The sequence below is a fragment of the Culex quinquefasciatus genome, chromosome 3, assembly GCF_015732765.1.
Source record: "Culex quinquefasciatus strain JHB chromosome 3, VPISU_Cqui_1.0_pri_paternal, whole genome shotgun sequence".
NCBI lineage: Eukaryota > Metazoa > Arthropoda > Insecta > Diptera > Culicidae > Culex > Culex quinquefasciatus.
Genome location: NC_051863.1, coordinates 177,445,071 through 177,463,050, shown reverse-complemented (window position 1 = coordinate 177,463,050; position 17,980 = coordinate 177,445,071). Strand labels below are relative to the sequence as shown.

Sequence of the window (17,980 nt, the reverse complement as noted above, 5' to 3'; positions counted from 1 at the left end):
GTCAAATGTGATGAAAATTACATTTTACAAAAAAGGCTAAGAGTTTGTTTTTGTGTTATTTATACCTTAATGATTTTTTCCCTAGATAAGTAGTGTCCCTGCCAATGACTTGCAATTATTTTAAAGTTATTAGGAGCTTTTAAAAACCCTTGTTTTGATGGGGAAAGTACGGATTTTTAGCATGAAAAAAAAAACGCATTGCTGCAGCAATACAGTTTGGTGGGTAACAATACATAAAACTGCATAAAAACTGATAAAAGATGTTAAAAAAAATTCTCTCTGATATTTTGAAAATTTATCATGTATCGTCGAATAATGTTAGTTTTTCGAAAAATCGTTAAAATTAATAGTAAGATATTATTATCTCTTCTAAAAACGAAATAAATGTTTCAAATTCCAAGAGAATGTGTTGAAAAACAATAATTTTACAATCGTGTTTTTATGTTACAAAACCAAATTGAAAAAAAAAACTAATTTGAACAAAATCATAGTCAAGACCCTAAATAAGATGATTATCAACATATCTGACTGATTTTTTACGGTTTTCTAGGTTTTAACGAGCATTTTCTTAGCTTGTTACACTTGCCTCACTTTCCCTGGAGACAAAAAAAACATTTTTTTCGACTTCACAGTAAATAAAATCATGGTCATAATTATTACATCTGACAGATTTGTATACGGAAAATGTGTAACAATAAATCTGAAATGCGTATTTAAAATATCATATTTTACGTGTTATTTCACTTGTTCCACATAAATTGATGGAAATGTAAAACATTACACATTAAAATTAAATTTATCAACCATCCAAAATTAAACTTTTTTATATGTACTTTGATTAACAAATTGTGTAAGAAGTAGGAAAGTAAGATGGAGATAGAAAATATATTGATAAATTGACACTTAATTTACATCCTTAAACAAATTATTAATAATTTTCTACAATAGATTTCAGGAGATCTGGTTCTAAAATCGGAATGATTGATTTTCGAATCACATCTTAAATCTTTGCTTCTTTATTTATTAAATATAACTACATTTTCGATGTTTTTAATAGATTTTAAATTATTTTTTGTTTATCTGCTGAAATATTCTTATACAGCTTATATTCTAGCAGCTTTTTTACCAGCTGTTCATTTTATAATAGTCTCCAAGATATGGCTATATTCCATCCATACTTCGACTTGATATGGCAATGATATAAATCAATAAAACAGCCAACAGCTTTATTAGCCCAATTCACACCATTTCTTCGTAACTCCGCTGTATAAAATTCCACCCTCGCCAAAATGATTAATTTCCAAAAACTACTCCAGAGCCAGAATGTCCGTTACAACCAATCTAATCGCCTCAACTAGATTTGACTACAATAAGCCGTTGACATTTTTGGACCACTTTGCGTGCCCTGTCATTAGTACAAACTAAAGTTCTGGTTTCTTACGTTGACCACCACTAAAAGAAGCTCGGTTCTGCTTTGTCCATCAACCAACAGTACGTGTGTAATCCTGTTCTAGGTTCCTTGCGCAGAAATTCTACAACTTAAGACCCACTGTTCGGGGGGCGTAACGACGCCAGTTAGAACTATACGATTTTTTTTTCAACGCTGCTTAATTTTCGTCGTAAAACACGAAGGGATCCAACCGAGAGTGTGTGTTGGAGGTCGGGTCGCGCGGGTAACTTCGGTCGGGGCCGCTCACCTGGAATCTGACGCGCGTACGCGCGCTCGATCGCGTTCGTTGAGCTTCGTCGGCAACGCCCGAAGTCCGGGATCTCTCGCGTTGTTCTTGCTATACAATTGATATAAAAGGCGTCACCGAGGACCCGACAAGGTACAGTCAAATCGCAAAGCTTCATCAAAACAACACAGACCTCTCTTTCGAGAAACAACCAGCTTGTTAAAAATGTTCCGATTGGTAATTATCCTTAATTTATGATTTTCTAACGACGCAACAGTACTAATTCGTATGATTTGTCCCTTTCGAAATTCCTCCAGGTGGTGTTGTCTGCTGTTCTCGCTGTGGCCGCTGCTGCCCCAGGCGCTACTCTGGTCGCATCTGCCCCGTTGGCCTACACCTCGTACGTCCAGCAGCCGGCCCTGATTGCCCAGAAGGAGATCTCGTACCAGAAGAACATCATCGAGGAGCCGACCGTGGCCCACGTTGGAACCGTCCTGAAGAACGTCCCAACTGGAGTGACCCACCACAGCTCCTCGGTTGTGCACCACGATGCCAAGATCTCCGAGCCCGTGTTCGCCCCGGCCGTGAAGAAGACCGTCGTCTCGACCCCGGTTGAGAAGACCACCTACACCCACGGTTATGCCGCTGCCCCAGCTGTCACTTATGCCGCTGCTCCTGCCATCACCTACGCCGCTGCCCCCGCCATCAAGACCGCTTACGTCGAGGCTGCCCCGGCCATCAAGACCGCCTATGTTGAGTCCGCTGCCCCAGCCCTGACCTACGCCGCTGCCCCGGCTCTGTCGTACGCCGCCCATGGTCTGAACTACGCCGCTGCCCCAGCTCTGTCGTATGCCTATGGCGCTGCTCCGGCTCTGACGTACGCCGCCCAGTACCCGACCGTGTACGGTGCTGCCCCGGCCGTGTACGCCAAGTACTAAAGGACGAAAGCCCTGGCCATAGCAATTCCGCCGTGAGATTGAAGTGAGACTGTCGGGCTATTTTTCTTTTGTTCATTGGCTTTGGTTGTTTCCCCGATGAAAGATGAGAAAAGTTAAAGCTTAATGAGGAAAATGAAGTAATAAACCGTTTGGTAGTGATATTTTGTAAAAAAAAAAACATTTTGTGTTGTTTTCATTTCAAGTGCAGTTTATGCCTTCCATCATTGAACAAAGATGACAAAGGTTACAAAGATGACATCCCAAATAAACAACTTTTTCAAAACGAATTTCAAAAGTTCTGGAAAACTTTTACCAAAAAAAAAAAAAAAATAGAAGAAATATCTGGTTTATAAATGGCCCCTTTTCGTTCGGTGCCTTGAGGACCATTAAGAAAAAGTTGTACGCGGTAATTTTACAGCAGGGGTGCTCAAAGTTTTTGGATGCCGGGCCAAATTTGAAGCTCAAATGAGCTTGCGGGCCATATGTACAAAATTTGTTTTTTATATAATGAAAAAAAAAAAAAAAACGATTCATAAATGTAAAAGACTAATTTTACATTTATTCTTAAAATTTATTTTTTTTAACATTTTCGTAATTGAAAAATAATAGAAAACGGAAAATGACAGTTTTCCTTCAGTTTTGCTGATATTATTATTGTTTTCGGTATTTGAAAAAATGTATTTAGTTGTATGTACTTGTGTTTTCATTGAAATTTAAAGTTTTTTTCTCTATATTTTGAAAATGGGAACATCAAATTGGAACAATTTATGTTAAGGCATAATTTTATCTTTAAATTGACTGTAACAAATGAAATTTGTTGGATTTTTATTTAACAATTAGGCCGATGCAAACATTAAAAAAAAGATTTTGTTCCTCAACTCTAGCCATGGTCGAGGAGAGGCAAAAAAATAAAAGAAATACATAAAATTGATTGATGCCAGGATATTCAATATTCCAATGAAAAAAAATGTTGAAAAATGATAAAAAACACATTTTGATTTGCAACCATGATTTTTAAAAAATGTAAGATTCGACGAAAAAAAAAACATTTTAGCGAAAAACACTTTTTGTTGTTCATTCAGAGATCACTAAAATTCACAGCTTTTTTCAATAAACCCTAAGCATGCCCAAAATTATCAAAAAACGCAGAGAAATGTATTTAAAATGGATTTCAGCTGATTGCACTTAAATAACAAAAGCTTTGAACTATATTTGCAACCGCTTTATTCCTCCGATTTCAAAATTTAGTCTGTCTGAATGAGATGGTAGTCAATCAGATTCGTTATCCAACTGTCATGAGTTCGAATCCCAAGGTGGAATGTTTCTAAGTGCAAAGTGAGTTTGAGGCCCAGTTCATTGGTCATAATAACTTTTAAATTAATATGGAACGCATATAATTTTTCTTTTATTACAGTATATATATATTTTATATATATATAAAATATATATTTTAGTACAGGTATAAACCTTAGTCAAATTTGAAAGTTTCATAAACATTTCCAAAATGTTTGAGCATTTTGACAATATTCACTAGTTTCACACACATTGAAACGTGTGAAAATGTTTCAATTAGAAAGATTTTTGAACAACATATTTGTATCGTAAAATAAGAACAAAAAAAGAATAAATTGTTTGTTTTATATTAACAAAGAAAAAAAAAAGATTGGCATTAAAATTTTAAAATAAAGTTTCATTTTGAAAAAAAAAATAAAATCATTTTACAAATGGTCAACGGTCCATTTTACTTGATCATTCAAAATGAGACCGCGGGCCATAAAATATCACCTCGCGGGCCACGTTTGGCCCGCGGGCCATACTTTGGTCACCCCTGTTTTACAGAATCAATATTTTTGGGATCAAGAATAATATTTCAAAAGGGCGTTATATTGAATATATGACCTTTTGCCTATATTGCTGAAGAAAAGTATAGGTTTTGCTTTGTTACTGGTTTGAAATGTTAGTCTTGTAAGCCGTTTATGTAGGCCTCTTTAAAACTCTTTTTCATCAAAATGTGAATACAATGACTTGTTATTTCAGTTTTTCTATTTTTTTTATTTCCCCCTCCCCCCTTATTCCCCTCAAGGCTTTGGCCAGAGTCGAGGGACATATACTTTAACAAATATTTGAAAGGGCATTTTTATGTTTAACTTGAGCAATTTTCTACCAAAACCGGAAATGGATTTTATTTGTATTTTTTGATTTGGCTCAAACTTTGTGGGGGCCTTCACTATGACCAAATAAACTATTTTGTGGGATTGGTTCATCCATACAAGTCTCCATACAATTTTGGCTGATGTCCATACAAAAATGGTATGTAAATATTCGAATAACCGTTACTTTTGAGTGAATTTTCTGATCAAAAAGTTGTAGGTATTGTTGAGACTTTTGAGAAAAAAACAGGTACACGAAAAAAAAATTGCAGATTTTTTAATCAAAATAAGTACTTTTTGATTTTCGATATTTTTTGATATGTTTTAGGGGATAAAAATCCGCAACTTTTGAGCCATGGAGAAACATGGTAAAAAAATCTGCCGCCGAGTTATGCATTTTTGAAAAAGATAGTGATTTTTGGAAAAAAAAATCGAAGTTTCATTCAAAAACAAGTTTGACATTATTTTTTAATGCAAAATTGGATTTGCAATTGAAAAGTACTTTACAGATTTTTTGACAAAGGGCTCCGTTTTCAAGATATAGCCACCGAAAGATTGATTTTAGCGAAATATTTGCAGTTTTTCAATTTTTAAAAATAGTGACCATGAGTGACCGTTTCTAAAAAATTTTTTTTGAAAAGTTCAGAAAATTTGCTATAAAATTGTCTAAGAGACATTGTAGATTGGACCTCGGGTTGCTGAGATAGAGCCGCTTTAAGAAAAAGAAACACGAAAATTGAAATTTTCTTAATCTCACCAAAAACAACCCACCATTTTCTAATGACCATATCTCAGCAAATAATGATCCGATTTTCAATTTTAATACATGAAAAAATTTGTGAAATTTTCCGATCTTTTCAAAAAAAAATATTTTGAAATTTTTTAAATCAAGATTAGCATTTTAAATGGGCGACCATGTTTCTCAATGGCTCAAAAGTTGCAGATTTTTATCCCCTAAAACATATAAAAAAACTCGAAAATCAAAAATAACTTATTTTGGGAAATTGAGTTTTAGTGAAAAAAAAAGTTGTTAAAAAAATCTGCATTTTTTTCCGTGTACCTATTTTTTCTCAAAAGTCTTCAAAAATACCTACAACTTTGCCGAAGACACCAAATTGATCAGAAAATTCACTCAAAAGTTACAGCTGTTTGAATATTTACATACCATTTTTGTTTGGACAGCAGCCAAAATTGTATGGAGACTTGTATGGGTGAACCAATGACGCAAAATAGCTTATTTGGTCATAGGGATGGCCTCCACAAATTTAAGTCAAATAAAAAAATACAAAAAATAAAAATGGTCGAAATCGGCCGATTTCTTAGAGAGTTGCTCAATTAAAAAAAATTAATAAATCTTTTTTGATTTTATCGAAAAAAATATCTTTAAAGTTTTTGTATCAAGACTTTGACCGTTTTAAAAAGTTAGTAATCTTAAACATATTTTTTTTCTAAAATATCAGCAAACTGTTTCATGTTTCATCTTTAGCATTGGAAATAAGACCATTCGTTTCTGAGATATTGATACTAAAAAATAAAAGGCTGTTTGGATGAGACGTAAAAAACCTAAATTTTCTTTTTTCTTTTTCTCCATTCGCTGTTTTTTAGCAATCCAATCAGCAGGTCCAATCTTTAATGTTTTTAAGGCAATTTTCACAAGTTTTAAATTTTCGAAAACAATATTTCCAGAAATGAGCAATCATGGATGGAATCAATATTTAAAAAAAAACTATTTTTTAGTAAAAATTAAACCACTAGCCACTAAGCTACATCTTGAAAACGGTAAATTTATCAATAAATCGTGAAGTAAATTGATTGCAAATTTGATTTTACAAAAGTTACAGATTTTTGAATGGTTTTCACTCAAAATTCACTTTTAAATCACTAATAGCTTTTCAGGATCGAGTTTAACAGCTTTGGTATGTTGTACGAAGTTATAGAGCATTGAATTTCCAATAAGCATTTCGCTTTTGAGAATATTTGGATTGAAGTAGTGCATCGTGCAGACCAAAGCGTAAAAAAATTGAGTTTTCCATACATTTTTTTCGATTTTTCCCATACAAACTTCACCTTCAAGTATCAATGGAAAAACGTTGACCAATTTTGCTCATATTTAGCCCAGAGTCTCAAAATAGCTCAAGGAACAATATTCAGCTTGTGGAGCGAAGTTTTGAGAAAAAGTCCCATATTTTGTGCACCCTAATGGACAGCTGTCAATATTGTATGGAGGCTTGTAACGGTGAACCAATGACACAAAATGGTTTCTTTGTTTGAATTCGAGCCAAATAAAAAATACATAAAATAAAAATGTACAAAATCGGCCTATTTAGTAGGAAATTGCTCACATGAATCGTGAACAATGTCCAACCCCAACTTCTCTAATGTGACCACTTTGTGTAATAGAACTAAAACACAACTTATAAATTGTAAAGTCCTTATATTTTACGCGTTCAACATGAGCAAAAAAAAAACAACAGTCTTGTGAGAGGTAAAAATCAACCACGGCAGAACGACTCAGAAGTAGTTCACCACCACTGGTTCCGGATTTTGATGATGATGGTAGGCCGGCACGATAGTCTGATGCTCCCGATGCTGCTGCTGCTGCTGGTAGTACAGCGGACTCACGTAGTACTCCTGCATGTGGCTCCCTTGAGGTCTACCCGGGAACTTGGACACAAAGTGCTGAAAGTGGTAGCTTTGCTGCTCCGGATTTTGCGGTGGCTGCTGGGGTCCCAACTGCGGCCGCTGTGGCACCTGTGGATGCTGCGGAACCTGCTGCTGGGGTTGATGGGGCAGTTGGGGATGAGCATTCTGGGGGATTTGCTGCTGTTGGTTTGGAAATTGTTGTGGAACCTGCTGCTGGGGTTGGAAAGGCAGTTGTGGAGCATTTTGGGGGACTTGCTGTTGTTGTTGTTGCTGTTGGTTTGGAAATTGCTGTGGAATTTGTGGATGTTGTGGAACCTGTTGCTGGGGTTGGTTAGGCTTTGGTAGATTCTGTTGCTGAACTAGGGTTGGTGGATCGTGGAACCGGTGGATAGTGGCCGATGTCTGAAAGGATACCGCTGCAGGTCGCTGGTGGTTCAGGATTTGACTAACTGGCACGCAGTCCACTGGAGGTGGGGCAAGTCGTGGGGGTTGTGGAGGCTGTGGTGGCTGTGGAGGTTGGGGAGGAGGTGGTAGGCTAGGGAAATTGGCCACCAGCTGATTGGTAATCCGCTGGGAATGCTGCATTTGATCTTTCAGCCAGCTTTGAAAATCTTGTGGCTTTCGATAGAAGTATCCGTTGTCGGGATCTTCCACCACGATTGGCGAGGTCACAGGAGCACTAGTGCTGGTGGTGGTTGTGCTGACCGGTCTCGGCGTGACGGTAAATTCTGGTTGTGGGGAGGTGGGTGCAGATGTTGTCTGGGGCACGAAGGGGTTGAACGGTTCCATCAACCGACTGGTTCCGAACAGCGTGGTCGATGAACCGATGGTGGCAAGACGGGGCGTTGTACTCGTGACCCATGCCTTTGGTGTCCTGCCGGATACCCACAGCTGAAAGTCCTCTTCACTCAGATCATAAATATCTTGGGGACTAACTGTGCTGGTGCCGTTGCTGAAGTTATCACTTTGTCCAAATACTCTCGGCATGACCAGCGCCACCGTGAGCACCCCAAATGTCACCTGCAAGTATGTAAATCAAGAAAACAAGAACACATAAAATCAGTTTCGTTCTAAACCTGGCAGATCTAGAACAACCACAAGCTGCTGCATGATCCTTCCCGGTTTAGTTAGACGTCGTCTGGAGTGACGTTGCACTGATTATTGGCTGGACTTGACTCGTACCACAAACCAACCAGTTCTTTGTATTTATACCTTCTTCAAGGACATGTTATCGTAATCTTCAACGCCACACCACACCACAATACCGAGCACATACAAGAGCAAACATGTGACATTATGAAATAAAAAACTCAAATGTCGAACCCAAGCCTCCTCCTCAACCTCATCTGCTGCCCATCCATCCGTCCAAGGGGGTCGAGTTCATTGCGTTACAGCTTGCTTCTAGGCCAAAGTCCTACTACTACCACTATTTATTTGTAGAGTTCTTCCCCCCTGAAGAACTGGACCCCAAACGACGACGCCGATGATGGGGTAGCATTTATACTTCCCACCACCATGACCGGATCAGCCGCGGCAACGTCACGAGCATCCAAAACCGACCAACGGCAGCAAAGGCCGGTTGTCTTCCTTGTTCGCTGGCGATGCGGTATTTAAAGTCAGCATCCTTGGAGAGGTTCAATATAAAGAGCATCCAGATCGTCCAAGGTGCGATGCTGGTGAAAGTACGGTCGCATTACAGGGGTTGCTGAACCGCACTACACCTGATGAATGCTTTACTTATTCAAGTTCTTGATTCAAATTATGAATGATCAAACCCATCAGGGTCTCGTATTAACATGTTTTAATTTCTGCTAATTGATTTAAAATTGTAATAATCATCTGCTTGGGAACCACTGGAAACCATGTTGCATCACCCCGGGATTACCTACCCACGACTGGAGCTGGAAGATCTTCTGCGGCAAAGAAGACCGCAGAAAAATATGCGGAACGGAAGTATTGTTGGGGAAGATCAAGTCAGTACGCAACTGGAAGTGGTTGAGCTTGGTAGTGAAGCAGAGGTGATTAAAGTTTATCAGAGTGAGTGAATAAATGTAATTACTAAAATGGTCGTAATAACAATATTCTTATTTTAGAAAAAAAATAAGTGTATTTGTTTTCGAGGACTCCTAAGTTCAAATCAATAATTTTTAACTATGAATAAAAATTAAATCCATAATTCATACAAAAGTATGAAAAATTGTTTAAATTCTCACAAATTTTCAATAACCAAAACAAACATTTTTGTGAAGCTTGGGGTAATCATGTTGAGCTCCCTTTGGTTTAGTTGGTATCGGCATCCATCGACATTCTCGATAAGCTAAATTAATTTATCTTAATAAAACAAATTATTACAAACATTTGTTCACGATTATCATTCCTAACTCATTGATTGGTTTTTAAATGCCAACTAATGACAATATTATTAAAATAAAATCATAAAGTTAGTTTATGTTTATCTCTAAGAATTTCATGTTGCTCGAAACCACACAGAAAAATAATAATATTAGAAGGTTGAAATTATGGTTAGTTGAATATTACCTCTTTTTTGAGTATTACTTTAAAAAATTGTAAAAATGTGAACCTAATGAAAATTTTATCAGAAACTGATGAACTCATCAATTCCAGATGTAATCTATCTTCTATAGGGGAAGGTGGGGCAAGACGACCATATGGGGCAAGAGGAACAATCGCTCGTACGGCCGTAATTTTTACAATTTTGATTATTTCCAGTATGAGGAATTGTTGCTAGCATTGCAATCAACTGATTCAATAAACACATAACTACCAAAACGAAATAAACGCCACGGGACATAAGATATATAGCTTAGAATAGTTAAGTAAAGTGAAACTTAGAAAATGTACACAACTTACGGCCGTCATCCACAATCAACTTAGAAAATTTGCTGGGCTGATATACGTTGCTATGCAGTTGTTTGTTTACCTTTGATATGGAAACGTCAACTTACCGTAGATTTTGAAATTTTTCAAACCATACGTCAAGTTTCTAATTTTATTCCTTTTCATTGTAGAAGATCAGATTCATTTCCATTGATTCAAACTCCTAAGTTAAGTGAAATTTTCTAAGTTATGTGATTGTAGATAGGCCATTAGGGTTCGTTTTAAGGCTCATTTTATCAAACTGCTATTTTTCCTAGATCAGTAGTGTCCCTACTAATGACTGGCGCCTATTATAAAGTATGATTTAACTTCTGGTTATTTTTGTTGAGAGCTTTTAAAAAATCTTGTTCAGGTGGTGCAAGTGTACGATATGGATTTTTAGTATGGAAAAAATACGAATCGCTGCAACAACATACATTTAATTGAGAAATAAATACATAAAAGTACTTAAAAACTGATAAACAATTGTAAAAAAAAAATGTCCATTCAAAATATAGTGATATTATGAAAATTTCCTTTTTTTCATCAAAGCAATATTTTTTTTCGTGAAAGCGATCTAATTTTTTGCAAAATATTATTTTTTAATCTAAAAACGAAAGAAACTTTCAAATTCATTCTAATCTGATGTATCTAAGTGATAACAGTTCAATTGTTAGCAAATTAACATGTTGTTTCATGCATTGTTCCTCTTGCCCCAACAGGTTGTTGAGTAGAACGTACGGAAAATCAAAATTTTTAAAATCAAATTTTCACATTGAAAAACATGATTTTTTTAAAACTCATTCTATCAAAGTATTAGTCAAGACCTGGAATAAGATGATTATTAAAAAAATCCGACAGATTTTTAAAGCTTTTGATGGGTTATAACGGGCATTTCCTTAGTTTGTTACACTTACCCACTTTCCCCTATATATAAAAAAAATTCAACGGTTTTTTTCGAACGCGAATCAATTCATCACGGAATGTCGGATCGAGATGCTTTTTGTTGCGTTGGGTTCGTAAAAGTCCAAGGAAGGTTCTTACGCCAAAAAATGACAACTTTGGCCACTCTGGAACCGATTCCGGAAAATCTGCAGATTGTATGGGAAAAGCTGCGTAAAATCAAATTTTGATCACAGGAGGCTGAATTAGCAAACAAGCAAGAAACGTCAGGAACCAAAAAAGGACAGGACAAAGTTTGCCGGGAAGAGCTTGTATTACATATTTTTTTACGCAAAATCTGTCACCAATTTCTGATGAATATTGCGCAATTCCCACTAACTCGGACTTCGCACTAAATTATTGCTACTGATCGCACTATTGCGACTTGTCAGACTGGCTTGAGAAGTTTTGAATTTCTTCAAAAATGATCAAAGCGAGCCGAGGTTAATCACTTGTTTTCCAGCTGTCACTCGCAGTTTTGAAGTGCGAAAGTCCAGTTTGGTGGAAACTACGACTGGAAATGTAAATAAACAAAGAGCGGTTGCCTAGTTTTGTGAATTATTGTTGTCAAAAGTGCGAGAGAAAACTGCGGGCAAAATCCAAGTTACAGTGAAAAGATCAATATTACAATCATTTTTTTGTGGCATGAAGAGATATAAATTGGTTGTCAAATGGACTTATATTGAAATTGCAAGCCAAAAAAAACTTTCGAAAAACACGATTGAGTTTTAGAGGAAAAAACCTCAACACTTTTGAGAAAACTTTTATTTGAAAAACTATTTAAGTTCGTTTGTACATCACTGTTACACTCTTAAAAAGTTCCCTAGAAAGTTACAAAAGTCATGTTATTAAAAGTAACATTTTTAATGTTGTAAATGAAAGAAAAGTATATTGAATTTTCCATCAAATATCTCTATTTTAACAGTTGAACATTGGGAAATGGCAGCTATTTTATCTAGTTTTTAGCTGTTTTTGACAAACAAGCCTTTTTAACAGGAATTTTAGGCAATCTTTTTACGGTTTTAAGCTAGAAATTATTGAAAAATGTGTCTCAGTGAAAATCGAGAAAATTAAAGGGGTCGAACCACCCAACCGTCCCGCTCACTGATCACATAATTTATTAGGGATCAACACTGTTTTCCGATCTTGTGTGAGTTGACGGAGAACTACCCGCATCAATTCGCAGTCCATCTGAAGTTCGATTATCCAAAGTCTATAATTTTCATAATTTGCATGTCCGAACTTTTGGATTTGATTTTCAGACTAACTGAACTTAAAAAATTTGAGCCACCCTAATCAGATATCATATCCTCAGCTGCTTTACTATTTATAACAGGTTATGTATTTTAATTTAAATGTTTTTTATTTATTTTTCTTTCTATGCGAATTTAAAAAAAAAACATATCTTATAAGAGCGAACGAATATGAACCACCCTAGGTCATCTAAGACCACCCTAGTTGCCATAAAAACCAGGCTCGACCACGTTTGTCCACAAACCAATTTTACCTGCATTTGAGCTCACTAAGAGCAGTTTTGATACTGATTAATGCGATATTCATGTAAATTTTCTCATAGAGCATTGTACAAAATCTCATAAAATGACAATTTTTAAATCGCTGTAACTTGGATTTAAGAAAAACCCTTTTGAGTTGTTATATTCATATTAAAGAAGAAGTTTTAAGCTTTCAAATGCACCGCGGGGCGTATTTTTTTGTGTCCTCCTCGAAAAGATACAAACATTTGAAAAAGGCCTATTAAAAACTTTGAAAACGCTGTAACTTTTTACCAAAATGACCTAGCGACTTCGTTGACATTTCAAAAGACGCGTATTTTTATGCTCTAAATATGTCCCGAAGACACCAAAATTGCCAAAAATAATACATAAAAGATACGCAATAAAAACACTTTTTTGATGGGCCACCCTACTGCTTTTCATATAAAATGCTGTAGAATGATCAGCTTAAGAGATAGAGATTTGGTGTCTTCGACAAAGTTGTTTAAAATGGCTAGTACTAAAATACTGCCCAAGAAAGTATACCTCTATCTCATCTAGAAGCGAAGATAGTTTTTGAAAATATTAGAAATTGTTGGACCACCCTAATATCGTTTTGACCAAAAGATGTAGAATTTTATTCTTAACAAATGCTTCTTAGACACCGAAGCTCGAAAATGCATCCCTGAAGCGGAAATAAATTATTCCTGCTAAATTTGCGTTTCCGACCACTGTGGCAGGAGGTATTTTTTCCAAAAAACATATTTTTTTAGAACATAGAATTGCAATAAACTGACTAATTTTAATGCGTTTACCTGCGATAGTAATCAGTTAATAAATTACTTAAATTAATAATATATGCACAAAAAATATTTTTCTCTATACATTTTTTTTTGAACTTATTATTGATAAAACAACTGAAACAAATATACATGAGCAATTCTCTACAAAACCGGCCGATTTCGACCATTTTTATTTTTTGTATTTTTTGATTTGGCTCAAACTTTGTGGGGGCCTTCCCTATGACCAAAGAAGCCATTTTGCATCATTAGTTTGTCCATATAAATTTCCATACAAATTTGGCAGCTGTTCATACAAAAATGGTACGTAAATATTCGAAAATCTGTAACTTTTGAAGGAATTTTTTGATCAATTTGGTGTCTTCGGCAAAGGGAGCGTTCTTTTATTACGTAACGCAGTAGGGGGGGAGGGTGGGTCGGAGGCCGTGTTACGCTCCATACAATTTTTTTAAAATTTGTATGGAAATTTTGTTACGAGGGGGGGGAGGGGGTCTAAAAGTCCGATTTATCGCGTTACGTAATAAAAGAACGCTCCCAAAGTTGTAGGTATTGTTAAGGACTATTTAGAAAAAAATAGGCACACGGAAAAAAAAATTTCCCGATTTTTTTATTAACTTTTTTTTCACAAAAACTCAAATTCCCAAAATACGTATTTTTTGATTTTCGAGATTTTTTGATATGTTTTAGGGGACAAAAATCCGCAACTTTTGAGCCATAGAGAAACATGGTCAAAAAATCTGCCGCCGAGCTATGATTTTTTGAAAAACTGGTGATTTTTGGAAAAAATCGAAATTTCATACATAAAATTTTTTTGACCTCATTTTTTAATGCAAAATTGAATTTGCAATCGAAAAGTACTTTACAGATTTTTTAATAAAGGGCTCCGTTTTCAAGATATAGCCACTGAAAGTTTGATTTTAGCGAAATATTTGCAGTTTTTCAATTTTTAAAAATAGTGACCATTAGTGACCATTTCTAAAAATATTTTTTTTGAAAAGTTCAGAAAATTTGCTATAAAATTGTCTAAGAGACATTGAAGATTGGACCTCTGGTTGCTGAGATACAGCGGCTTAAAGAAAAAGAAACACAAAAATTGAAGTTTTCTAAGTCTCACCCAAACAGCCCACCATTTTCTAATGACGATATCTCAGCAATTAATGGTCCGATTTTCAATGTTAAGACATGAAACATTTGTGAAATTTTCCGATCTCTTCGAAAAAAATATTTTGTAAATTTTTAAATCAAGACTAACATTTTGAAAGGATCAAACTTTGAATATTATGCCCATTAAAAATGCTAGTATTGATTTAATTTTTTTCAAAATATTTTTTTCGAAAAGATCGGAAAATTTCACGAATGTTTCATGTATTAACATTGAAAATCGGACCATTAATTGCTGAGATATCGTCATTAGAAAATGGTGGGCTGTTTGGGTGAGACTTAGAAAACTTCAATTTTCGTGTTTCTTTTTCTTTAAGCCGCTGTATCTCAACAACCAGAGGTCCAATCTTCAATGTCTCTTAGACAATTTTATAGCAAATTTTTTGAACTTTTCAAAAAAAAAAATTTTAGAAATGGTCACTCATGGTCACTATTTTTAAAAATCGAAAAACTGCAAATATTTCGCTGAAATCAAACTTTTGGTGGCTATATCTTGAAAACGGAGCCCTTTATCAAAAAATCTGTAGAGTACTTTTCGATTGCAAATTCAATTTTGCATTAAAAAATGAGGTCAAAAAAATTTTATGTATGAAATTTCGATTTTTTTCCAAAAATCACCAGTTTTTCAAAAAATCATAACTCGGCGGCAGATTTTTTGACCATGTTTCTCTATAGCTCAAAAGATGCGGTTTTTTGTCCCCTAAAACATATCAAAAAATCTCGAAAATCAAAAAATACGTATTTTGGGAATTTGAGTTTTTGTTAAAAAAAAGGAAATACAAAAATCGGGAATTTTTTTTTCCGTGTACCTATTTTTTTCTAAATAGTCCTTAACAATACCTACAACTTTGCCGAAGACACCAAATTGATCAAAAAATTCCTTCAAAAGTTACAGATTTTCGAATATATACGTACCATTTTTGTATGAACAGCTGCCAAATTTGTATGGAAATTTATATGGACAAACTAATGATGCAAAATGGTTTCTTTGGTCATAGGGAAGGCCCCCACAAAGTTTGAGCCAAATCAAAAAATACAAATAAAATCCATTTCCGGTTTTGGTAGAGAATTGCTCACATGGTGTTTAATGCATTCTTCTGCCCTTTTTCATTGAAAGATAAAGTACATGGCTTGCCATTTATTGTTATACCTCCCCCCTCCCCCCTTTTTGTCATTTGTTAAAAATATACAAAACATCATGCATTTAACGTCAGTCCAATTGTATTGTAAGTTTTTGTTTTCAAAAGTCTAAGTACTGAGGAAAAAAAATAATTTTGCGAAAAAAAATGCGGTCCTTTGTACAAAAAATCAAAATATTTTGAAACGAGCACAAATATTCAAAATATGATCATCTACGCAGGAAAATGCATTTCAATTTTATTTTAGTTCAGTAGGCTTCTAGTTCCATTTGAATTATTAGGTTTTTTGAAAAAAATATTTGTTGCCCCCTGATTTTGAAGGGGGGCAGCGACCTTATCAAATTTTCATAAATATCTTTTAAATCTTTTAGAAAATAATAAAAAATCAGCAAATGTGTTCGAAAGTGGACCAAATCCTTGTTCAGCAAAACATACGTGGTTTCCGCTAGTGATTTCATCTACACGGAGAAAAAAGAGTTCCCACGATTTTGAAAAACGTACCATGAAATTTGAACACATTGTTCGTGGTTCATGAACGCTTGTTCACGATTTTAGGAACTCTCGTGTAAATGTTCTGTTTCCACAATGACAAGAAATCACAGGTTTTTAAAATAATTAGTTTCAAAACCTGTTCCACTTTCAACCCAGATCAAATCACAAAAACCAGTAGCAATTACACCACACCGCAGGGGAGTGTCCCACTTTTGCAACCCCCCACAGAACCTGTTCCAGACCCATTTCCCTGTCGCCACAGATTGTTAGTAAAACACTGGTTGTTCATTTTTTGGTTCACACTTTTTATTCAGAGCAACACAACAAAACAACTGGGACGGGGATTACTCCTCGCACTGCACGCAATCACTTTAAATCTTTCGCCAACAATCTAAAAACGAACAATTAAAGGATGCGCCCTGACCGTGTCAGGAGATGTGTCGGGAGTTCCCCTCGCGACGCCGGCTCTGAACGTCGTAAACATTCTGCACGATCTTTCTTCCGCTGGCAAGTTTCGATGAAGATGACAAGGATATCACAAGGTTCCTTTTTTGAGCATTTCTTAGGGATTTAGAGGGGTAGGTTAGGTGGATTTGGTAAGTGGTTACTTAGTAGTGATGGCCAAAGTGAAGAGACGGGGCGTACGCCACGGCTGGGACGGCATGGTACGAGGTCTTGACGATCGGGGTCGACACTAGGGTGTGCTTAACGGCCGGCGCGTAGATCGGCTGGACCAGCTTGGCCGAGTTGTGGACGATGGTTGAGCTCTGGTGGGAAACGGCAGTCGGGATGTGCTTGACGACGGAGCCCACGTGGGCCACCGTTGGTTCCTCGATGATGCTCTTCTGGTAGTATACTTCCGGCTTGGCGATCAAAGCCGGCGCCGCGTGGTAGGCAAAGGCCGGACCATGGTGGAAGTCGAAGTATCCGGGACGAGCGGCGACCACGGCGAGGATCGTTGACAACACCACCTGCGGAAAAGTAATCGAAACTTAGAACACATTCTAGACTTCCTAAGAACACCATTTAAATTACCAATTTGAACATTTTTGAGGTTAGGTTAAGAATGCTGATTGTTTCAGAAAGAGGTCTGTGTTGAAGAACGCTGAGGCTGCACTACGATCTTGGACGGCTTAGCCGGGCTCTTTTATACCCCGGACACTGTGCCGAACCAAGAGGGTCTCACTAAACCCATGGTAGCTGCTATAGCCTAGTAGTACCCATTGCTGCTAGTCGCTAGCCGGAGAGTATTGTGGTGCACTACCGCCACTGCCACCCCCGACCCAAGCGACCGATCAGCTCTGTGGCGAGAGAATTTAAAAGACGCCATCCGTACCGTAAATCCGAGGCACACTTCAGAAGCTGTTCGCTCCACAATAGCCGGGGCTAAGGCAGCTGTACTACTAAGAAGCTAGTCTCTTTGAAATAAATGATGAATTTTTAATTTGATAATTTTAATCGGCAATCAATTAATTGATGTTTTAAACCGTTTTTTCCATGAAAAAAATTTCAACCTGAAAATACTTCCATGAACCTATTTTGGTAACTTTTTTTTTATTTCTACATCGCAAAAAGCCTCATTTATTTTAAGATTTTTTATGTCTTTCTAAAATTAAATCGAAATTATACTCTGATTTCCAATTCGCAGATAAACCCCCTCACATGCATT

General features: G+C 36.2%; 3 protein-coding genes across 4 annotated transcripts; 1 reads left to right on the top strand and 2 right to left on the bottom strand.

The window, feature by feature from the left end:
* The first annotated feature begins 1,804 nt into the window (after positions 1-1,804).
* Positions 1,805-2,792, top strand: LOC6042064 (cuticle protein 16.5). The gene is made up of 2 exons (XM_001851164.2): positions 1,805-1,913; positions 1,994-2,792. Exons 1-2 carry the CDS (start codon positions 1,902-1,904, stop codon positions 2,612-2,614), a joined length of 633 nt encoding a protein of 210 aa, XP_001851216.1. The 5' UTR covers positions 1,805-1,901; the 3' UTR covers positions 2,615-2,792.
* A 4,389-nt stretch (positions 2,793-7,181) lies between these two features.
* Positions 7,182-8,608, bottom strand: LOC119769751 (activating signal cointegrator 1 complex subunit 2 homolog). Of its 2 annotated transcripts, none has more exons than XM_038263285.1 (2): positions 8,503-8,608; positions 7,182-8,427 (listed from the first exon to the last, which is right to left on the bottom strand). In XM_038263285.1, the coding sequence occupies exons 1-2, from the start codon at positions 8,515-8,517 to the stop codon at positions 7,276-7,278; spliced, it is 1,167 nt and encodes a 388-aa protein (XP_038119213.1). In that variant the 5' UTR covers positions 8,518-8,608; the 3' UTR covers positions 7,182-7,275. The 2 variants fall into 2 exon arrangements, with proteins under 2 accessions (XP_038119213.1, XP_038119214.1); XM_038263286.1 differs by having other exon boundaries at positions 8,506-8,608.
* Positions 8,609-16,595: 7,987 nt separating this feature from the next.
* Positions 16,596-17,453, bottom strand: LOC6042062 (cuticle protein 65). The gene is made up of 2 exons (XM_001851165.2): positions 17,347-17,453; positions 16,596-17,282 (listed from the first exon to the last, which is right to left on the bottom strand). Exons 1-2 carry the CDS (start codon positions 17,356-17,358, stop codon positions 16,920-16,922), a joined length of 375 nt encoding a protein of 124 aa, XP_001851217.1. The 5' UTR covers positions 17,359-17,453; the 3' UTR covers positions 16,596-16,919.
* Between the last annotated feature and the right edge of the window lie 527 nt (positions 17,454-17,980).